This window comes from Desmodus rotundus, chromosome 6 (assembly GCF_022682495.2).
Source record: "Desmodus rotundus isolate HL8 chromosome 6, HLdesRot8A.1, whole genome shotgun sequence".
NCBI classification, from domain to species: Eukaryota; Metazoa; Chordata; class Mammalia; order Chiroptera; family Phyllostomidae; genus Desmodus; species Desmodus rotundus.
This window is the reverse complement of record NC_071392.1, coordinates 104512033-104528669: the sequence shown is the minus strand read 5'-3', so window position 1 is coordinate 104528669 and position 16637 is coordinate 104512033. Positions and strand designations below refer to the sequence as shown.

General features: G+C 53.6%; 1 protein-coding gene across 2 annotated transcripts; it reads left to right on the top strand.

Moving 5' to 3' along the window:
* Positions 1 to 4196: 4196 nt before the first annotated feature.
* PCIF1 (phosphorylated CTD interacting factor 1) lies at positions 4197 to 16102 on the top strand. 2 transcript variants are annotated; one of them, XM_024559364.3, is made up of 17 exons: positions 4197 to 4659; positions 6354 to 6526; positions 7910 to 8052; positions 8142 to 8266; positions 9924 to 10061; positions 10237 to 10367; positions 10506 to 10660; positions 11307 to 11454; positions 11546 to 11629; positions 11870 to 11969; positions 13024 to 13186; positions 13841 to 14013; positions 14150 to 14236; positions 14324 to 14508; positions 15188 to 15281; positions 15377 to 15552; positions 15639 to 16102. In XM_024559364.3, the coding sequence occupies exons 3-17, from the start codon at positions 7929 to 7931 to the stop codon at positions 15871 to 15873; spliced, it is 2118 nt and encodes a 705-aa protein (XP_024415132.1). In that variant the 5' UTR covers positions 4197 to 4659; positions 6354 to 6526; positions 7910 to 7928; the 3' UTR covers positions 15874 to 16102. The 2 variants fall into 2 exon arrangements, with proteins under 2 accessions (XP_024415132.1, XP_024415133.1); XM_024559365.3 differs by having other exon boundaries at positions 6354 to 6638.
* Positions 16103 to 16637: the final 535 nt, after the last annotated feature.

The window sequence follows — 16637 nt, the reverse complement described above, 5'->3', positions numbered from 1 at the left end:
CTCCCTGGGGGTAAAGAGCCTGCCTTATTTACTGCTGGTTCTCCGGTCCGAGGGCCGAGGGCAGTGCGGAGTGAGGAAATGAAAGGGAGCGTGACACCACATCAGACACCGACAGCAGGGACGGGAAGGCCAGACGTGCCATTCCCCTCATCTATTCCTGGCCTAAATGGCTTCTCTCATGTGGCCCCAGAATGGCCAGAGAGCCACTCCCTGTGGAAACCACAGTTTGGGGTGAAGCCTCCCTTCCACAGCCTGCCTGGGGCCAGGCCTTCTCGCCTTGGAAACTGCCCTAATGTTATTTAAACTGCAGAACGGGGCCTATGGTTGGTAGCTCAGGCCTGGCCTGGGTGGGGACAGCCTGGAACAGGGTCACGCTGGAGCCTCCCTTCCCAAACCACCAGGGCCTCAGGGCTTGAAACGTGTGGCTCCCTCTCAGCTGCTTCTTACTGTAGTGGAAAAGAATAAGGAGGTTAAGGTATATGGCAACCTCCGCCTGCATGTTTATGCTTCCGCTTTGTCCTGCATCGAGCCCGGGTCCTCAGAGGCCCTGATAGCAGGCTCCCAGCCAAGACTGGCTATTGCTGGAGAAGCCCCGCTTATCCTAACCATCTCTCCCAACCCAATCCTGCTGTCCAGAGAGGCTTCTTAGTCCAGGAAAGTTGGTGGAGTGCTTAAAAGACCCAGTATCTTTGCCCAACCTGTTCATCCCCATCTTGGGAGTAGAGGACACTGGGCTGCTGGCAGGGACTCGCCACAGTGGGTGGCTTGTGCTTTTCTTGGCACCCCAAAGGGCGCTGCCTTGGTGTTTCCATCACAGAAACTAGAGCCTGGAATAGAAACGTGGATACCTGAAAAGTCACCCAGACTTCAACCCAGTGTGCTCTGTCCACAGTCAACAAATACAGTATTTAGTGTCTGGCACAGCACAGGGGAGAACAGCCTTGGCCCTGCGCTTAAGCAGTCACAGCCTAGTGGATGAAAAGAATGGAAAATGAGCACAGGCCTACATGGAAATATAGAAGAGAGGAGCTGACCTAGCTGGGGGGCAGGTGAGTTCAGGGAAGGCTGCCTGGTAGAGGTGACATCTAAGACTTGAAGGCTGAATTAGGCAAAGTGGGAAGAGAGTAAATAGCATATGCAAAGGCCCAGGGTCAAGAGACAACCTGGGACACTTGGGTAGTTCAAGATGGCTGGGACTGGATGGAGAGATGGTTTGAAGCTCCAGGCTGTGAATAACATGTTATGTCAAATGCTTGGCACAGCCCATCACAAATGCTCTGCCATGGTACCGCTCATTGTGAACCAAATTGAGGGTTTGGGACTTTATCCTGCAGACACCGATGAGACATTCAAGGTTTTTAAGCCCAGGGTTACTTGATCAGATTTGCAATAGGAGCAGACTTAAAGGGAGCCCTGTGACTGCTGGGTGGATTACAGAGTAGGAGAGAAGCAAGGCTGGGGGACCGGAAGACCAGTCTGGAGACTACTATAATAATTCAGAAAAGTGGTGGGGGTAGGGATCTTCAAATATCCCCCAATAGCAGAGTAGATAGACGCTGAAAGACGGAATACGACCATGACAATGAACTCCAGCTGCCTGCAACAAGGATGGGTTTGCAAGTGTGATGTCGAGCAAAAGAAAACACAAACTAGGACTGTGTAATTCCATTTATATCAAGTTCAAGGAACAGGCACAACAAAACTGTAGTGTTTAGGGATGCATGCTCAGGTGGTGAACTATAAAAGCAAGGAAACAATCACAATAGTGGGGAGAGTAATTACCCCATTAGGGAATTCTGCTTGGCAATACCTCGAGCTGAGTGCTTATTCAGGTGTTCACTTTGTGACAGTTTTGTTTTTGTTTCCTAAAGAGGGGAAGGGAAGGAGAGGGAGAGAAATATCAATGTGTGGCTGCCCCTCACACGCCCCCTAGTGGCAACCTGTCCTACAAGCCAGGCGTGTGCCCTGACTGGGAATCCAACCAGCAACCCTTTAGTTCACAGGCTGGCGCTCAACCCACTGAGCCGCACCCGCAAGGGCCAAATCAGTGTCTTGACATTTCTGTATGTGTGCCATTCTAACAAAAAGTTTAAAAAAAACGGGGCTTGCTTTAAGGTAGAGGAAACAAGAGTGGAGAGGTTTTTACTGTACACACAGTGGCAAGTGAGGAGATGGTTTGAACCCAGTCTGATGAGAAACTTATTTTTTAAATATTTTACTTATTTATCTTTAGAGAGAGAGGGAGAGAAACAATGTGTAGTTGCCTTTTGCACACTCCCTTCTGGAGACCAGGCCCACAACCCAGGCATGTGCCCTGACTGGGAATTGAACTGGCAACCCTTTGGTTTGCCGGCTTGTGCTCACTCCACTGAGCTACACCAGCCAGGGCCTATTTTTTAACTGATTAGAGAGAAAGGGTAGTGGGGAGAGACATCGCTTTGTTGTTCCTCTTACTCATTTATTGGTTGTTTCATTGTGAGGAACCCGCAACCTTGGCCTATAGGGATGACATTCCGAGCTAGCCTGCCGCCAGGGTGAAACCTAGTTATTCTTAAAACTGAGGTAACATTGGTATGTAACATACTAGTTTTAGACGTACAAATTCAATCTTTTGAGTTTCCTCTACCTTAATGCAAGCCCCATTGTTTTTAAACTTTTTGTCAGAATAGCACACATACATTACAAACCGATCACCACAGTAAGTCTAGTTACTATTCATCACCATCAATTGACTACCTTTACCCATACCCCCCCCCCTCTGATAACCACCAACCGGTAACTTCTGTAACTTCTTAAAAGATCCCACATGTACATGGAATCATATGGTATTTCTCTCTCTGACTTGCTTCACTTAGCACAATACCCTCGAGGGTCATTTATGTTGTTGCAAAGGGCAGAATTTCCTTTTTAGCGGTGGCGTAATTTCAGTATGTACACCTGTATCACACCTTTATCCATTCAATCATTGATGGACATTTACGCTGTTTGCCTACCTTGACTATTGTAAATAATGCTGCAATAAACATAGACATAGGGGTGCATATCTTTCCAAATTGGTCTTTTCTTCCCATAGGTATCTAGAAGTGGAATACGTGGGTCATATGGTAGTTCTGTACCATTTTCCATAGTGGCTGCACCAATTTATGCTCCCAGCAACAAGTGTACGAGGGTTCCCTTTTCTCCTTATCCTTGCCAACACCAGTTATTCATTTACTTTATCAAATAGAGGACTCCGGCCCTGGCTGGTGTGGCTCAGTGGATTGAGCACTGGCTGGAGAACCAAAGGGTCGCTGGTTTGATTCCCAGTCAGGGGACATGCCTGGGTTGTGGTCCCGGCCCCCCAGTGGGGGGGGTGTGTAAGAGGCAACCACACATTGACGTTTCTTTCTTCCTTTTCCCTCTCTAAAAAGAAATAAAATCTTGAAAAAAAAGAGAACTCCAGTTCTTAATTACTATTCACACCACTGCTTCGTTTTGCTGCTGCCAGCTCCACTGAGCTCCATGGGGACAAGCACCATGGACACAAGAGGCCGCCCAGCTGGGGTATCTGCAGCCTCTGGCTCCACATGGGAAGCTCAAGTAGACTAGCAGGCAGCGATTTTCTCTCTCAAGCTACCCTTGGCAAGCCGGCTCAGTTGGGAGCCCAGAGGAAGGTGGAGCTAGCGAGTCCCTGGGCCTCTACAAAGAATCTGACACGGAGTTGGGCATAGGGAACCCTATGCATCTGCTGGACCAACTTTTGTGGCCGGCTTGAGGTCTCAGTGAGGATTTGCACTTCAACTAGTGGCCATAGATGTCAGTGTTGGAAAGCCCCTCAGATGCATTTAGTTTATAATTTCCCAACTTTGCCCAAAGTCATCTTTGTTTTTTGAGTGTATAATGTTTGTACTTAAAATTAGCCCGCTGGGCTCGGCAAGAAAAGCCGTCTTTATTATGCCTCCACAGCTGTTCTTTCTTCTACTCAAGAACACTTATAACCTGTGCGGTCTCACTATGGGAAAAGGTTGGATTTGCATGCAGCCCGGATACAGGAAATGCCTGTAAAAAATTCTGGACAGAGCCCCAGAGAGGGCAAGCGACCAGCTGAACGAGGCAGAGATGTGCGGGGCGGGGTGGGGGGGAGATAGGGCCGGGATGCACGCTACGTTCACAACTACGTCATCAGGGCTCCGCCCTCGGGTAGACGTTGGAGCCGAGCCCCCTCAGGTTTCAAGCCCGCCCCGCGCCCCCTGGTGCGCACACTCAGTCCGACCCTGCCTGCGCACCGCCCACCCGAGCCCTTCTGCCCCAGCGGGTGTACTAGGATGGGAAACTGAGGCAGGGAGTGTTTGTGAGTCCGGTCCGTCCTCAGTTCACCTCCCAGGGCCCACAAACTGCCTCCCCCTGCTCGGACCCGCATGGAAGAAAAGGAAAAGATAGAAGGAAGGGGAGGGGGTCGACAGCTAGCAGGGTCTGAGGACCCGGCCGGTCCGCCACACTCAAGATGGCGACCGGCAGCGGCGAGGTCCCTCAGAGGCGGTACCAGCGCATGCGTAGTGCAGAGTCCCGGCCCGGGACACAAGATGGCGGGAGCGGCGCTGGGGAGGGCGAGGCGGAGGCGGCAAAACGGGCAGCCGAGCAGAACGTGTAGCCGCATCCCCTCGAGTCCGCTTCGGGCAGGTAAGAGCCCCAGGAAGCTATGGTCCCGCCGCGAGCCGTGCCAGGATCCGGGAGTCCGAAGCTGTGTGGCAGTGGCCTCTCCGACGCTTTCCACTCGGGGCCACTGCTTGCTTCGTTTCTGCCGCCGCCATCTTAGGCCTGCGGGTGCGCCGCCGGGCCGGTGGCCTGGGTGAAGGAGGTGGGCCCGGAGAGCGCGGGCGGAGCGGCCTCTAGGGCCCCTCCGCCGTTGCCGCCGCCACCGCCTTTGTGTCGGGCTCCGACTCAGAGTCGCCTCAGCCCGGGGGCGGGAGCGCGCGGCGGGGCGGGGGGCGGAGTCCGAGAGAAGGGCCTGCGCGCGCGCGCCAAACATCCCGCCCCCGCTGAGGAGGGGGAGAGGGGAAGGTGTGCGCGCGCTGGGGGTCGCCCCTCCTTCGCGAGCCCCCCGCACCTGCGCATTTTGCCAGTCCTTTGACTCCGCCCTACTGGTCTGGAGGGTTCTGATTGGTGTATTATTGAAGTGATCCCGCCCCATCATTGTCCAATCCGGGAATCGGACTATACGTTCTGGTGGGTTCCCTTGGTTGCGCAGAGTTGTTAATCCGTAAACTGTTAAACTTTGGTATGCTGGGGACCAGTGAGCTACAGGATAAATAAAAACGTCGTTTTAAGAATAGTTATTTATTACTGAGAATGTACAATATGCTAAACTCAATGCGTATAGACCTTAGAGGTTGAGTGCGGCTTACAAATCGGAAAGTGTCAGAAGGGCGTGGTGCCTAGGTTTGTCCAAACCCAGCTGGTACTTTAGTCAACGACCTGCTGTATTTAAATCAGCTGGAAATTTTTAATTTTTTTAAGTTGTAAAGTCTTGATAAAGATTTTAAATGGTATAAAGCAAAAGGTTGTTCATACGTCTCTCAGTCCCACTCCTGAGGCTCGTTTAAAAAAATAGAAAAATAGAAATTCTTGTGTATCTTCCCTTCCCATTTCTGACACCCAGGATGTGGCGTGAGGGACAGGAATCTGATGGGGTATTTTTTACCAGCCCCCTGGTGGTTCTGATGCATAGCCGGCTTTGGAAACGCTGCAGTGTCCCCATTTGGCCTCATTAAGCTGTGTGCCGCTGTGCCTGCTCTGCATAGTTAATCTTCCTGGTGCATCAATATCACACAGTATTTCCTGGGGAAGACAATTTTCAATAAAGATGAACATGCTGTGTTATATAACCATTTGCATGTGTGTGCTTTTTTTTTTTTTTTTAAGAACTCAGTCAAAGAAATGTGTTTTTCTCCCTCTCTGGGTGGCTTGGGACTTGCCCCCATTGTTGATGTGTGTGGTGGTTCATTTTCTCCTTATCATGGGGATACTTCAGTTGGCAGGATGAGCTGAGCAATTTGCAAGGGTCCAGTGTGCAAAATGAAAATGTGGGCCCCTTGTTAAAAACTTCAACACAGTGATGGCAGAGTGTTAAATTAGGCTCAGGGCCCTCGTGAGCCCAAGGTGGAGCTCTGTGTGCCTTTGGGCTGCAAGTCTGTGAGGGTGAACCTGTCAGTTGGGAAGCTTGAGAAGCACCATTTTCATGCCCTGAACCCCCAGCTCTCCCACAGCGTGTTCTGCAGGCTGCCAGTTGGCTCTGTGTCATTGCCCCTCTTGCTGTGGTCTCTCTCTGCAGCGTTTCACAGGTCTGTGACTCTTTTCTTTTATTTGCTCTGCAGTTGCCGATGCAAGGAGTTCCCTGGGTCCCCGTTCCCGTCACTGCTGACCAGCCCTCCCACCTGAGCTGAGCCTTTCTGCAGGCCTCCCTCCCGCCTCTGTAGGACCCTGTGGTGTGGGGTCCATCCGGCCAGAGAAGAAAACCCTCTCATGCTAGCGTTGCAGACCCCAGAGGGTGAGAAAAAGGGGGAACTCGTTCAGCCTTGAGACCTGTGGGCTCAGCCCCAAGGCACCAGGAATCCCTCTTCCTCAGAGAACCAAAGCAACCAGAGCCTTTTCTCCCCTTGGTCAGTGGTTCCAAACCTTTTTGTCCCTGTGGCCCCCTTTTTGTTGTACGTGTGTCTTCTTGCTCCTGTGTTTTTATCTGCCAGACTGTACTGATGAAGTAGCCATTCACTTGTCCCTTTCCAAATTAACAGAGATGTTTGCAACTGAGTGTACAATAAAATCAATGTCCCAGTGATTTCTATGATGTTGTCAATAGCCAATCAGAGCTTCTGATCAGCATGAGATAATCAGTGTGTCCACAATGAGTTGATAAAATTTCAGCAGGCAAAGATAACTGATGTTTAAATGTGCCTTTGTGGCCTAAATGTTTGGTTTCTTTTGGGTATTGTGACATACTGAAAACACCTTTAGGATCACCGATGTGGTCACGGTTGGCGGCCTAGGAGTCTGACGCCAAGTTGGGAACTACTTTGTCCACTGAGACTTGTACTGGGTGTGTTTTGGGTGGGGGTAGTAGTTGATACACATCTAAAGGAGCTGACCCTCTTCCTGGTATTTAAACAGACTTCACCTGGGGATTATGATGGACTGAATTAGATATTCCTTCTCAGTTCCACTGGTTCTTTTAGCAACAGGTTGCTTCTTACCCTGTAGCATAAAATGAGGCATCCAGTTAGATGGCATCTCCCTTCCCGGGCTGTGCCTTGTGCCAGTGAGATTTTACCAGATAGAAGCAGGAAAGAGGAGTTACAATTCCTCCTTGTGGGAATAGCTTCTCCAGGGCAGATCCTATTCTGTCGTTTGTTGCTGGTGCTTTGTAAACATGCGCAGAATAAACAGCTCCTGTGGGGCCCAGGTACCCTGCTGAGCACTCTGGAGAGAGCTACACTGGACCCAGTTCCTAGTCCTGGGAGAGCTGACAGTCTAATGGGGAGGAAAACCCCAAGCTGATAGACCATGGACTTACTGTGTGCTACCGTGTAGATGTTCATGGTCCTGAGGAGGGGCTCTGACCACTTGCTTGGGGAAGGCAGAGTCAAGGAAGGCTTCCTGGAGGATGTGAACCTAGTGGCAAGCCAGGCAGAGAATTGGGGAAAGAACATTTCAGGCAAGAGGAGCAACAGGAGTGCGCCCATTTTACAGCTGAGATACTGCGACCTAGATTCCAGGTTCCTTCTGTGGCACCGTGCTGGTCCCCCAGGACAGGTCTGGGTTGATCTGCCCACATCCGCAGGTGCTCCCGGGGCCCTCTAGGTTGTAATTGGTGGGTGGCGGTGGAGTTGAACTCCATGCCCTGCTGGCCCTGACACCCTTTGGTCCTCTGTGGCAGGTCCGGTGTGGGTGCTGAGATGGCCAAAGAGAATCACGGCAGCCCCCGGGAGGAAGCGTCCTTGCTGAGTCACTCCCCAGGCACCTCCAATCAGAGCCAGCCCTGTTCTCCAAAGCCCGTCCGCCTGGTGCAGGACCTCCCAGGTACTGGCAAGGGACAGTGGCAGGGTGGCGGGGTCAGAAGGGTGCCCAGGAGCCTCCCTGATCGGGCTGGGTTCCGTGCTTGTTTGCAGAAGAGCTGGTGCATGCGGGCTGGGAGAAGTGCTGGAGCAGGAGGGAGAACCGTCCCTACTACTTCAACAGATTCACCAACCAGTCCCTGTGGGAGATGCCTGTGCTGGGCCAGCATGACGTGATTGTAAGTGCTAGCCTTGGGCATCTGGTCTTCCCCAAATGTACCCTGGACGGCTATTCTGTGCCCAGTCCTGTGGGTACAGTGACAGCAAGACAGACACAACCCTTGCCCTCGTGGAACCTGGACTCGAGACTGGTGTGGAAACTGATGATTAAAATAGTGCACAATACTGAACGTGTGCTACACATTGGGCACCGTACTTGGGATGCAGTGTGAACGAGGTAGACATGGTCCTGCCCTCGCACTCTCGGGGCACACCATCTGGGGGGCAGGGCCAGTGGGATTACAGTGTGGCACTTGGGTGAAGGAGGGCGTTAGAGTACATCAAAGATCCTGAGTGGGTTCCAGGGTGGGGGATTCTCTGTGAGCTTTTCTGAACTAGTGGCTAAGATAAGAAGGTTGGCTGAGGGTAAATGGTAAGGGGAGGACAAGGGCATTCTGGGGAGCTGCGATGTTAGTGTGGTGGGGGAGATATGGGCTCTCTGGTGGGAGTGTGAGCTCCTGGGTCCCTCTCACTTGGGATAGGCTTTCTTTTCTTGCAACAGTCAAGCCAGCTGGCACCCCCATTTTGCAGAGAGTGGAAATGACTGGCCCAAGACCTCACTGCCAATCCGAGCAGGGCAGGACTTGCCCCTGGTGTGATTTCAGGGCCCCACTGCCCATCGTCACATTTATAGTCCTAGTGTCGCCAAAGGCGTTCATTCACAGGGCCTTGCTTCTTAAAAAATACGCGTTTCCTGAGTTTTTCCTTCACGCCTGACTTTCATTCTGGTCCTTAAGGAAAAGAAACTAATGTGTATTGAGTGCTGGCCTCACGCCAGATGTCATGTTAAGCTGGTCATATTCTTTGACTTGTTTAATTACCGTCGCAGTGGCGAAGTGTCATGGCCATTTTGAAGCTGAGGGAATTAGGAAGGGAAGTAACCCCCAAGGTCATACAGTTGCAAGTACTGGGTTGGCCAAAAAGTCTCTTCATTTAGTTCTTTCCATAAAATGAAAGACACATTTTTCATTTTCACCAGTAACTTTATTGATTTGGATATTTTGAGTAGGTCGGCTCTCTCCCACTATTAGCTTCTAGTGGGCAGAGGCCAGGGTTGCAGCTCAACATCTTCCAATGCATAAGACAGCTCCACAGCAAAGGATCATTTGTCAAATTGTCAGTGGTACCAAGAAACTTCGCAAGCCACTTTAGACATGTTTGGTCACAGCGCCTTCTCCATACACTGCACAAATCTTTGTGTTTCAGTTGCGTTTTTACCTGTCTTGAAATACTAAAGCATAACATGCCGAAAATGTTGCATGTTTTCTGCCATCTTCAATGTTAAAATGGCTGCACAAAAAATTCACCAATTCTGATTTTTTAAAAAAATGCACTCTGTTTTGGCAGCTGTCACGATATAATCTAACAAAAATGTTTCGAATGAAGTTCAAGACAACTCAGCCCTCCTAGAGCCATCTTATAGAAAAGAAAAACGTAACAGACCTTCTGGCCAACCCAGTAGCATCAGGAGTGGAACCCAGTGTTCTGTCTGCATCCCAGCACCCTCTGTTGGTCTCCAAGGAGTAGGAGCAGGGGGCGAGGGCATCAGGATTCTGCAGTACTGGGACTCCTAAGGTGCTGGCCCTGATTGTAACTCTGCTGGTCTCCCTCCTCCAGTCGGACCCTTTGGGGCTGAATGCGACCCCTCTGCCCCAAGACTCAAGCTTGGTGGAGACCCCCCCGGCTGAGAACAAACCTCGGAAGCGGCAGCTCTCGGAAGAGCAGCCAAGCGGCAATGGTGTGAAGAAGCCCAAGGTGAGTTCAGTGCCCTGGTAGGCAGTCAGCAGGTTCTGTGGTTCTCTGCAAGGGCTGGGCTTTGGCAGGTTAGTCAGGGGTGGGGGGAGCCCAGGGCACAGCTCCCCAGGTGCACACAGCGCTGGAGCCATTGGCCATCTTTCCTAACTTGCTGCCTTTGACTCTTTTGCTCCAGATCGAAATCCCTGTGACACCCACAGGTCCATCGGTGCCCAGCTCCCCTAATGTCCCAGGAACCCCAACACTGAAGATTTGGGGGGCGTCCCCTGAAGATAAACAGCAGGCAGCTCTTCTCCGTCCCACTGAGTGAGTCCCTGCTGACTGGCTTAGGGGCATCCGTCATTGGTGGGCAGCCTGCCTGGGACTGAGGGGGTGTGGTGGCTGGCAGGGTGCCCCTCCTTCCCTTTCCTCTACTTTCCTCATTGCTCCTGTCCGTGCCCCAAGGGTGTACTGGGATCTGGACATCCAGACCAACGCTGTCATCAAGCACCGGGGGCCTTCAGAGGTGCTGCCCCCGCATCCCGACGTGGAGCTGCTCCGCTCCCAGCTCATCCTGAAGCTGCGGCAGCACTACCGGGAGCTGTGCCAGCAGCGAGAGGGTAACTGTCCCCTTGGGGGCTCGGCCTCCTTTGTTTTATCCATCTGTAGCAGGAGCGAGGGTCTGCCAGCTAGGCCCACTGGTTGAGCATGCGCTGCGGAGGGCGCAGGCCTGTTGGAGTCCCAGCTCCACTAAGCCCTGGCTCCGAGTTTGGGCTCCTCACTTAGCCTCTCTGCACTTGGTTCTCTGTCGTTACCTGTAAGATAGGGACAACAGTGCCTACATTAAGGGGGGCTGGGGTCAGTAACAGTGAAACACAGTTAGTGATGCTTTCAGAGCGCTCACTCTGGCCAGGCCTGTCTGTGAAAGGGTGTAAACATGAAAGCACCCGTGAGCACTGCAGGGGATAAGTGGGATGGGAAGTGCACAGGAACGGCAGTTTTAACTAGTGAATAACCCTGCTTAACTTTGCTGAAATACAGAATGCCCCCTGCTTACCCTGTGCAACACTTATTAGCATACTTGATAAAACCAGTTATGCTCAGAATACACTTTGGAAAACATTGCTGAGAATGGAAGCTCCTGACACCCCGCCCCGCGTCCTGTTTCCTGTCGCACCTCCAATGCCCACGTGGTGCCTCTCCAGCGCTGGGCTGCCTGGAGCCCGCAGACTAAATCCAGACCGTGATCAGCTCTCCTGTTTGCAGGCATTGAGCCCCCTCGGGAATCTTTCAACCGCTGGATGCTGGAGCGCAAGGTCGTGGACAAAGGCTCTGACCCTCTGTTGCCAAGCAACTGTGAACCGGTTGTGTCGCCCTCCATGTTTCGTGAAATCATGAATGACATTCCTATCAGGTATGTCCCCACAGCTGAGGCTGGCCCAGGGCCATTTAGTTTGTGTCCAGTTCTGTATAGCAGGGCTCTAACTGTCCACTCTCTAACCTAGGTTATCTCGAATCAAATTCCGGGAGGAAGCCAAGCGCCTGCTTTTTAAATACGCAGAGGCCGCCAGGCGGCTCATCGAGTCCAGGTTTGGTTGTCTTTCCTGCCTCCAGCCGGAGGGCTCTGTGATGGGGGTGGGGAGGTCATAGGCCATTGGCTCACTCACAGGGCTCTGTCATTGCTCTTGGAGGCAGAGTGGGGCTAAGCTCCCAAAGGCAGAAGAAAGCCTAGGGGTTGATGCCTGGAAGTGGGATGGGGGAAACTTGGGAAGTAAGGGGTGGAGCAGACACTTAACCTCTGCCCCCGCTACATGCCCTCCCTCTGGCAGGAGTGCATCCCCTGACAGCAGGAAGGTGGTCAAGTGGAACGTGGAGGACACCTTCAGCTGGCTGCGGAAGGACCACTCAGCCTCCAAGGAGGACTACATGGTAAGTGGCCCTGAGTAAGGCCAGTGGAAAGGCTGTGTGCTCACTTCCTCCCAGAAGCCCACTCTGCCTGCCCAAGCTGGGCAGGGCCCCACAGCAGCCTGTTCTTGTGCAAAACAGCAGACTTGACACTCCTCGGTCCCCAAACTCACGAAAGTGGAGATGTTTGTCTAGGCTCTTGGCTTTCTCCCAGAGAACATTGCTCTTAAGGTTCCCAACGAACTCCTGTGCTTGGCTGCGCGCCGTCAGTTGCTACCTTTTCAGCTTAACGTAACAGTCACCATCTCTTGAGTGACTTTTAGAAACAGGTTGACAAACTGTCTTTTTTGGGTGTGTGTGTTCACATCATATTTAAGAGCTACCACAAGATTCAGTTCAGTCCCCTAAGGTGTCCCAAACAATTCTTTGTTCCGGACCAGGCCCATCGCCCCTCTGACTCCACCAGCACTAGCAGTGGGCTTTCTTTTCAGGACCATTTTTCACAAGAAACAAGGTTAAGTACCTCACGATAGTAACTGTACTTGACACGTAGAGACTGACAGAGGTAGGTGTGTGCTCACTAGCCAGAGAGACTCGTTCTCACTCATCACTTCCGCACGTGTGATTCAGCGAAGCTGAAAATGCCCATCGTTGCCCTTGCAAGCTGCTAAAAGCTCACATTTCAAATCTGCAGTAACCAAGGAAGGACCCCGTTTTTTAATGATCTCTCCCCCCAGTACACTGAAAGGAAATGCTGTATAAGCAGGGACAATGCCTGGTTGTCTGTTTCCCCAGCCAAGTATCATGGGACCTGGCACAGGGTAACCTTGGCATTTATTGGACACTTACTGTATGCTAGGGGCTTGTTAGGCCCTGAACAGGAGTGATCACATTTAATATTCCAAGTGTCTTATTAGGTATTTCAGGTGCCCTTAACATCTAGGAATGATTCAGAGACACAAAGGGATTTATGCAAGTGGCACAGCTAGTAAGTAGCAGAGCCTGTTTCAAAACAAGGACTGCTGCAACCCAGCAGCCACTCCCCTGCCCACCAGCCCACTAGAGCCCTCTCCTCCAGGACCGCCTGGAGCATCTGCGGAAACAGTGTGGTCCCCACGTCTCGGCTGCCGCCAAGGACTCCGTGGAGGGCATCTGCAGTAAGATCTACCACATCTCCCTGGAGTATGTCAAACGGATCCGCGAGAAGCACCTTGCCATCCTCAAGGAGAACAACATCCCAGGTAGGGGCCGACTGGCAGGGAGCCAGCTGTGATGCCCCAGTCCTGTATCCTAGGCCCTGACTGAAGGGACGGGTGAGAGCCTCAAGGCCAGACTGGTTTGGGGAGGGCCATTCCTCCCAGCAGGGTCAGGGGTCTCAGCACTCTTCTAGGAAAGAAGTAACGAGAAGGTGAGAGACAGGCAGGCAGGGGGTAAGTATTGTTAGTTGGACCTGCATTTAGATCCATTCTCTTGTAAGCCTCAATTTCCTCAAACAGAGGTATGATACCTGGCCAGTAGTATCACGTGAGGATTCAGTGGTAACTTAGTGTTTGGCCCCCAAAAGATCCCTAAGTAAGGTATTGTAACTATTGTGAAGCTGATGCAGTGTTATTTCCACATGGCATCTGAGCCTGCTTGCCCGCCAGGCCGGAGACATTGCACAGTGGGAGCCTGGGTCAGTACAGGGCCGTGGACACAGGCCCCCAGCTCTTGCCCCCACTGATCCCTGACGTGTCTCTTGGAGCTGCACACACTTCTCTGTGGGATGGGATGTACCTCCCTTGGTGACTGGGATGAGGGGGAACCCCTGGCGCACAGTGAGCATGGAGGCTGTCCAGGATACCGGCCAAGCGGGGGCAGGGTGGTTCCTCACTGTTTGCTGTTCCTGTCTGCAGAGGTGGTGGAGGCCCCAGAGGTGGAGCCCCGCCTGGTGTACTGCTACCCAGTACGGCTGGCTGTGTCTGCGCCCCCCATGCCCAGTGTAGAGATGCATATGGAGAATAATGTGGTCTGCATCCGGTATAAGGGAGAGATGGTCAAGGTCAGCCGCAACTACTTCAGTAAGCTGGTAAGAGCTGGCAGGAGGGGAGGCAGGTCTTCACAGGTGGGAAAGGCAAGGGCTGGATCTTTCTTGACCCCGAGTCCTGAGCAGGCCAGTGAGGAAGGGGGACCTGTGCTGAAGCCCACTGCTTTCTGTCCCACAGTGGCTCCTCTACCGCTACAGCTGCATCGATGACTCAGCCTTCGAGAGGTTCCTGCCCCGAGTCTGGTGTCTTCTCCGACGGTACCAGGTACAGGCCTGGGGTAGCAGGGCAGGGCTCCTCTGGGGGTGCGGGGGGCAGGCTGAACCCCAAATGCTGACTGTGGCCACTCTGCAGATGATGTTTGGTGTGGGCCTCTATGAGGGGACAGGCCTGCAGGGATCGCTGCCAGTGCACGTCTTCGAGGCCCTCCACCGACTCTTTGGTGTCACTTTTGAGTGCTTTGCCTCGCCACTCAACTGCTACTTCCGTCAGTACTGCTCTGCCTTCCCCGACACAGATGGCTACTTTGGATCCCGCGGGTGAGAGCTAGAGGATGCTGGGCCTCTGCTGCACAGGCCTGGAAAGCTGTCATCCAGGGCAGAGATCTCACCCTGGCCAGCCTCTTTTCTAACACTGTAGGGCTTTGGAGCTGGGCCGTCTCTGGTACAGTCCCTGCCTGTACCCTACCAGGTCACTCTGTGACCTTGCACATACCCTTGAACCTCCAGGAGCCTGCACCCCCCACCCCCACCCAGCCTGTGGGTTTCACAGTTAGCCCATATTTGGAGCGCTGAGAGGAAAGAGAAATGGTGGTACAGGCCTTACAGGCCTTATGGACTCACATGGGGGTGGGAGGTGAGCTCGGATAGGAGATGATGCTGTCTCCAGTAGGAAGATGGGGCCAGGCCAGCAGTAGGGCAAGCTCAGCAGCTAGGGAGCTCCTCTGAGTGTGGCTTGTGCTGTGGTGGCAGTGGGCTAAGAGCTGGATTTGCACTCTAGCCCCTCCACTGGTCAGCTTGGTGACTTGGGGTGTCAAGCCTGGGCCTCTCTGTCCTCATGTATTCAGTGGAGATGGCCACATGTTGTCACAGGAGGAATTCGTGGTCAGTGTTGGCCTCCGGCCTCATCAAGGCCATGTCTTCAGCGTGGCTGCCTAGGGGTGGGCAGCATCTGTTTTTGGCTGAGACCGGAACTTAGAATGCTCACCTCTGTCCCCAGGCCCTGCCTGGACTTCTCCCCACTGAGTGGTTCCTTTGAGGCCAACCCTCCTTTCTGCGAGGAGCTCATGGATGCCATGGTTTCTCACTTCGAGGTGGGTATGCTGCCACTGGGCTGGGGGGTGGCAAGCAAGATCGCCATCCACCCAGAGAGCAGCCCCTGACAGCCATCCCATGCCACCTCCCGTAGAAACTGCTCGAGAGCTCTCCAGAGCCCCTGTCCTTCATCGTGTTCATCCCCGAGTGGAGGGACCCCCCGACACCAGCGCTCACCCGCATGGAGCAGAGCCACTTCAAACGCCACCAGCTGGTCCTGCCCGCCTTTGAGCATGAGTACCGCAGTGGGTCCCAGCACATCTGCAAGAAGTGGGTGCCCAGGGAGGGGCAGGGTGGGAGGGCTGGACCAACTGGGCTGGCCGAGCCTGACCCTGAGCTGCTGCCTCTGCCCGCAGGGAGGAGATGCACTACAAGGCTGTCCACAACACAGCCATCCTCTTCCTGCAGAACGACCCCGGCTTTGCCAAGTGGGGGCCGACAGCTGAGCGGCTGCAGGAGCTGATTGCTGCCTACCGGCAGTCTGGCCGAAGCCATGGCTCCAGTTCTTCCTCTTCCTCCTCCTCCTCGGAGGCCAAGGACCGGGACTCCGGCCGAGAACAGGGCCCTAGCAGAGAGCCTCACCCCACTTAACACATCCTGCGGGGAGGAGGAGCCCCAGGGTGCTGGTACGGACTACGGGACTCAGGGCTCTCGGGCTGCCAATGACATAGGAAGATTACGGCTCTGCTAAGGCTCCCCTCCCTGCCTCCCCCCCCCCAACTTCCCACCTCAGACTCCAAGTCCCCTGTAAATAGGCCCCACCCCTTCTCCCCCCACCTGTGCCACCTTGTTTCATTTGTAAAAGGAAATACAAAAGCCCTCTCCCAAGAACGAGTGAAGGTCTTGAGGGCAGAGAGGGCTCAGGTACCTGGAGCCACTCTGGGACCACAGCTCTGTACATCCAGGCTCACCTCATAACCCCTGGCTCCTACCGCCCCACCCCAGGGCTCCGGGGTCTTAACTTCTCTCCCTGCTGTCCCCACCACTGGGACCCTGGTGGCCTCAGCCTCTGCCCAGCAGGTCTGGAGTCCCAAGCCCTGCATCATCTGTCTGGTAAGCCCCACACTCCCACTGCTGAGCCCTGGCCAGTCCCCCAGGCAGCTGTGCACAGGAGGAAAGCTGGACACATGCTGGCCCTGCAACCGGCGCAGTGAGTGGGCAGCAGGTGTCTTGCAGTCAAGGGTCAGGAGGAAACGCGGCTCTGAGCCATTGCAGGCCTCACCACAGCTTCCGGGCAAACGGGCTCCTGGCTGTGGTGCCCTTTGCGGACCTCTGTGTGTGGAGTAGGTGCCCCTTGGGGCCTGGAGGAGGGAGCTGGGGGCTCTCACAGGCTGTATCAGGCCTGCCCTGCTTTG

Excerpts from the sequence above, each read along its gene's own strand:
- PCIF1 (XM_024559364.3), top strand. The coding sequence starts at position 7,929 with ATGGCCAAAGAGAATCACGGCAGCCCCCGGGAGGAAGCGTCCTTGCTG. Across the intron at positions 11,970-13,023 it reads CCTCCAAGGAGGACTACATG|GACCGCCTGGAGCATCTGCG; the intron begins GTAAGTGGCCCT and ends CCTCTCCTCCAG. Across the intron at positions 15,553-15,638 it reads TCCCAGCACATCTGCAAGAA|GGAGGAGATGCACTACAAGG; the intron begins GTGGGTGCCCAG and ends CTCTGCCCGCAG.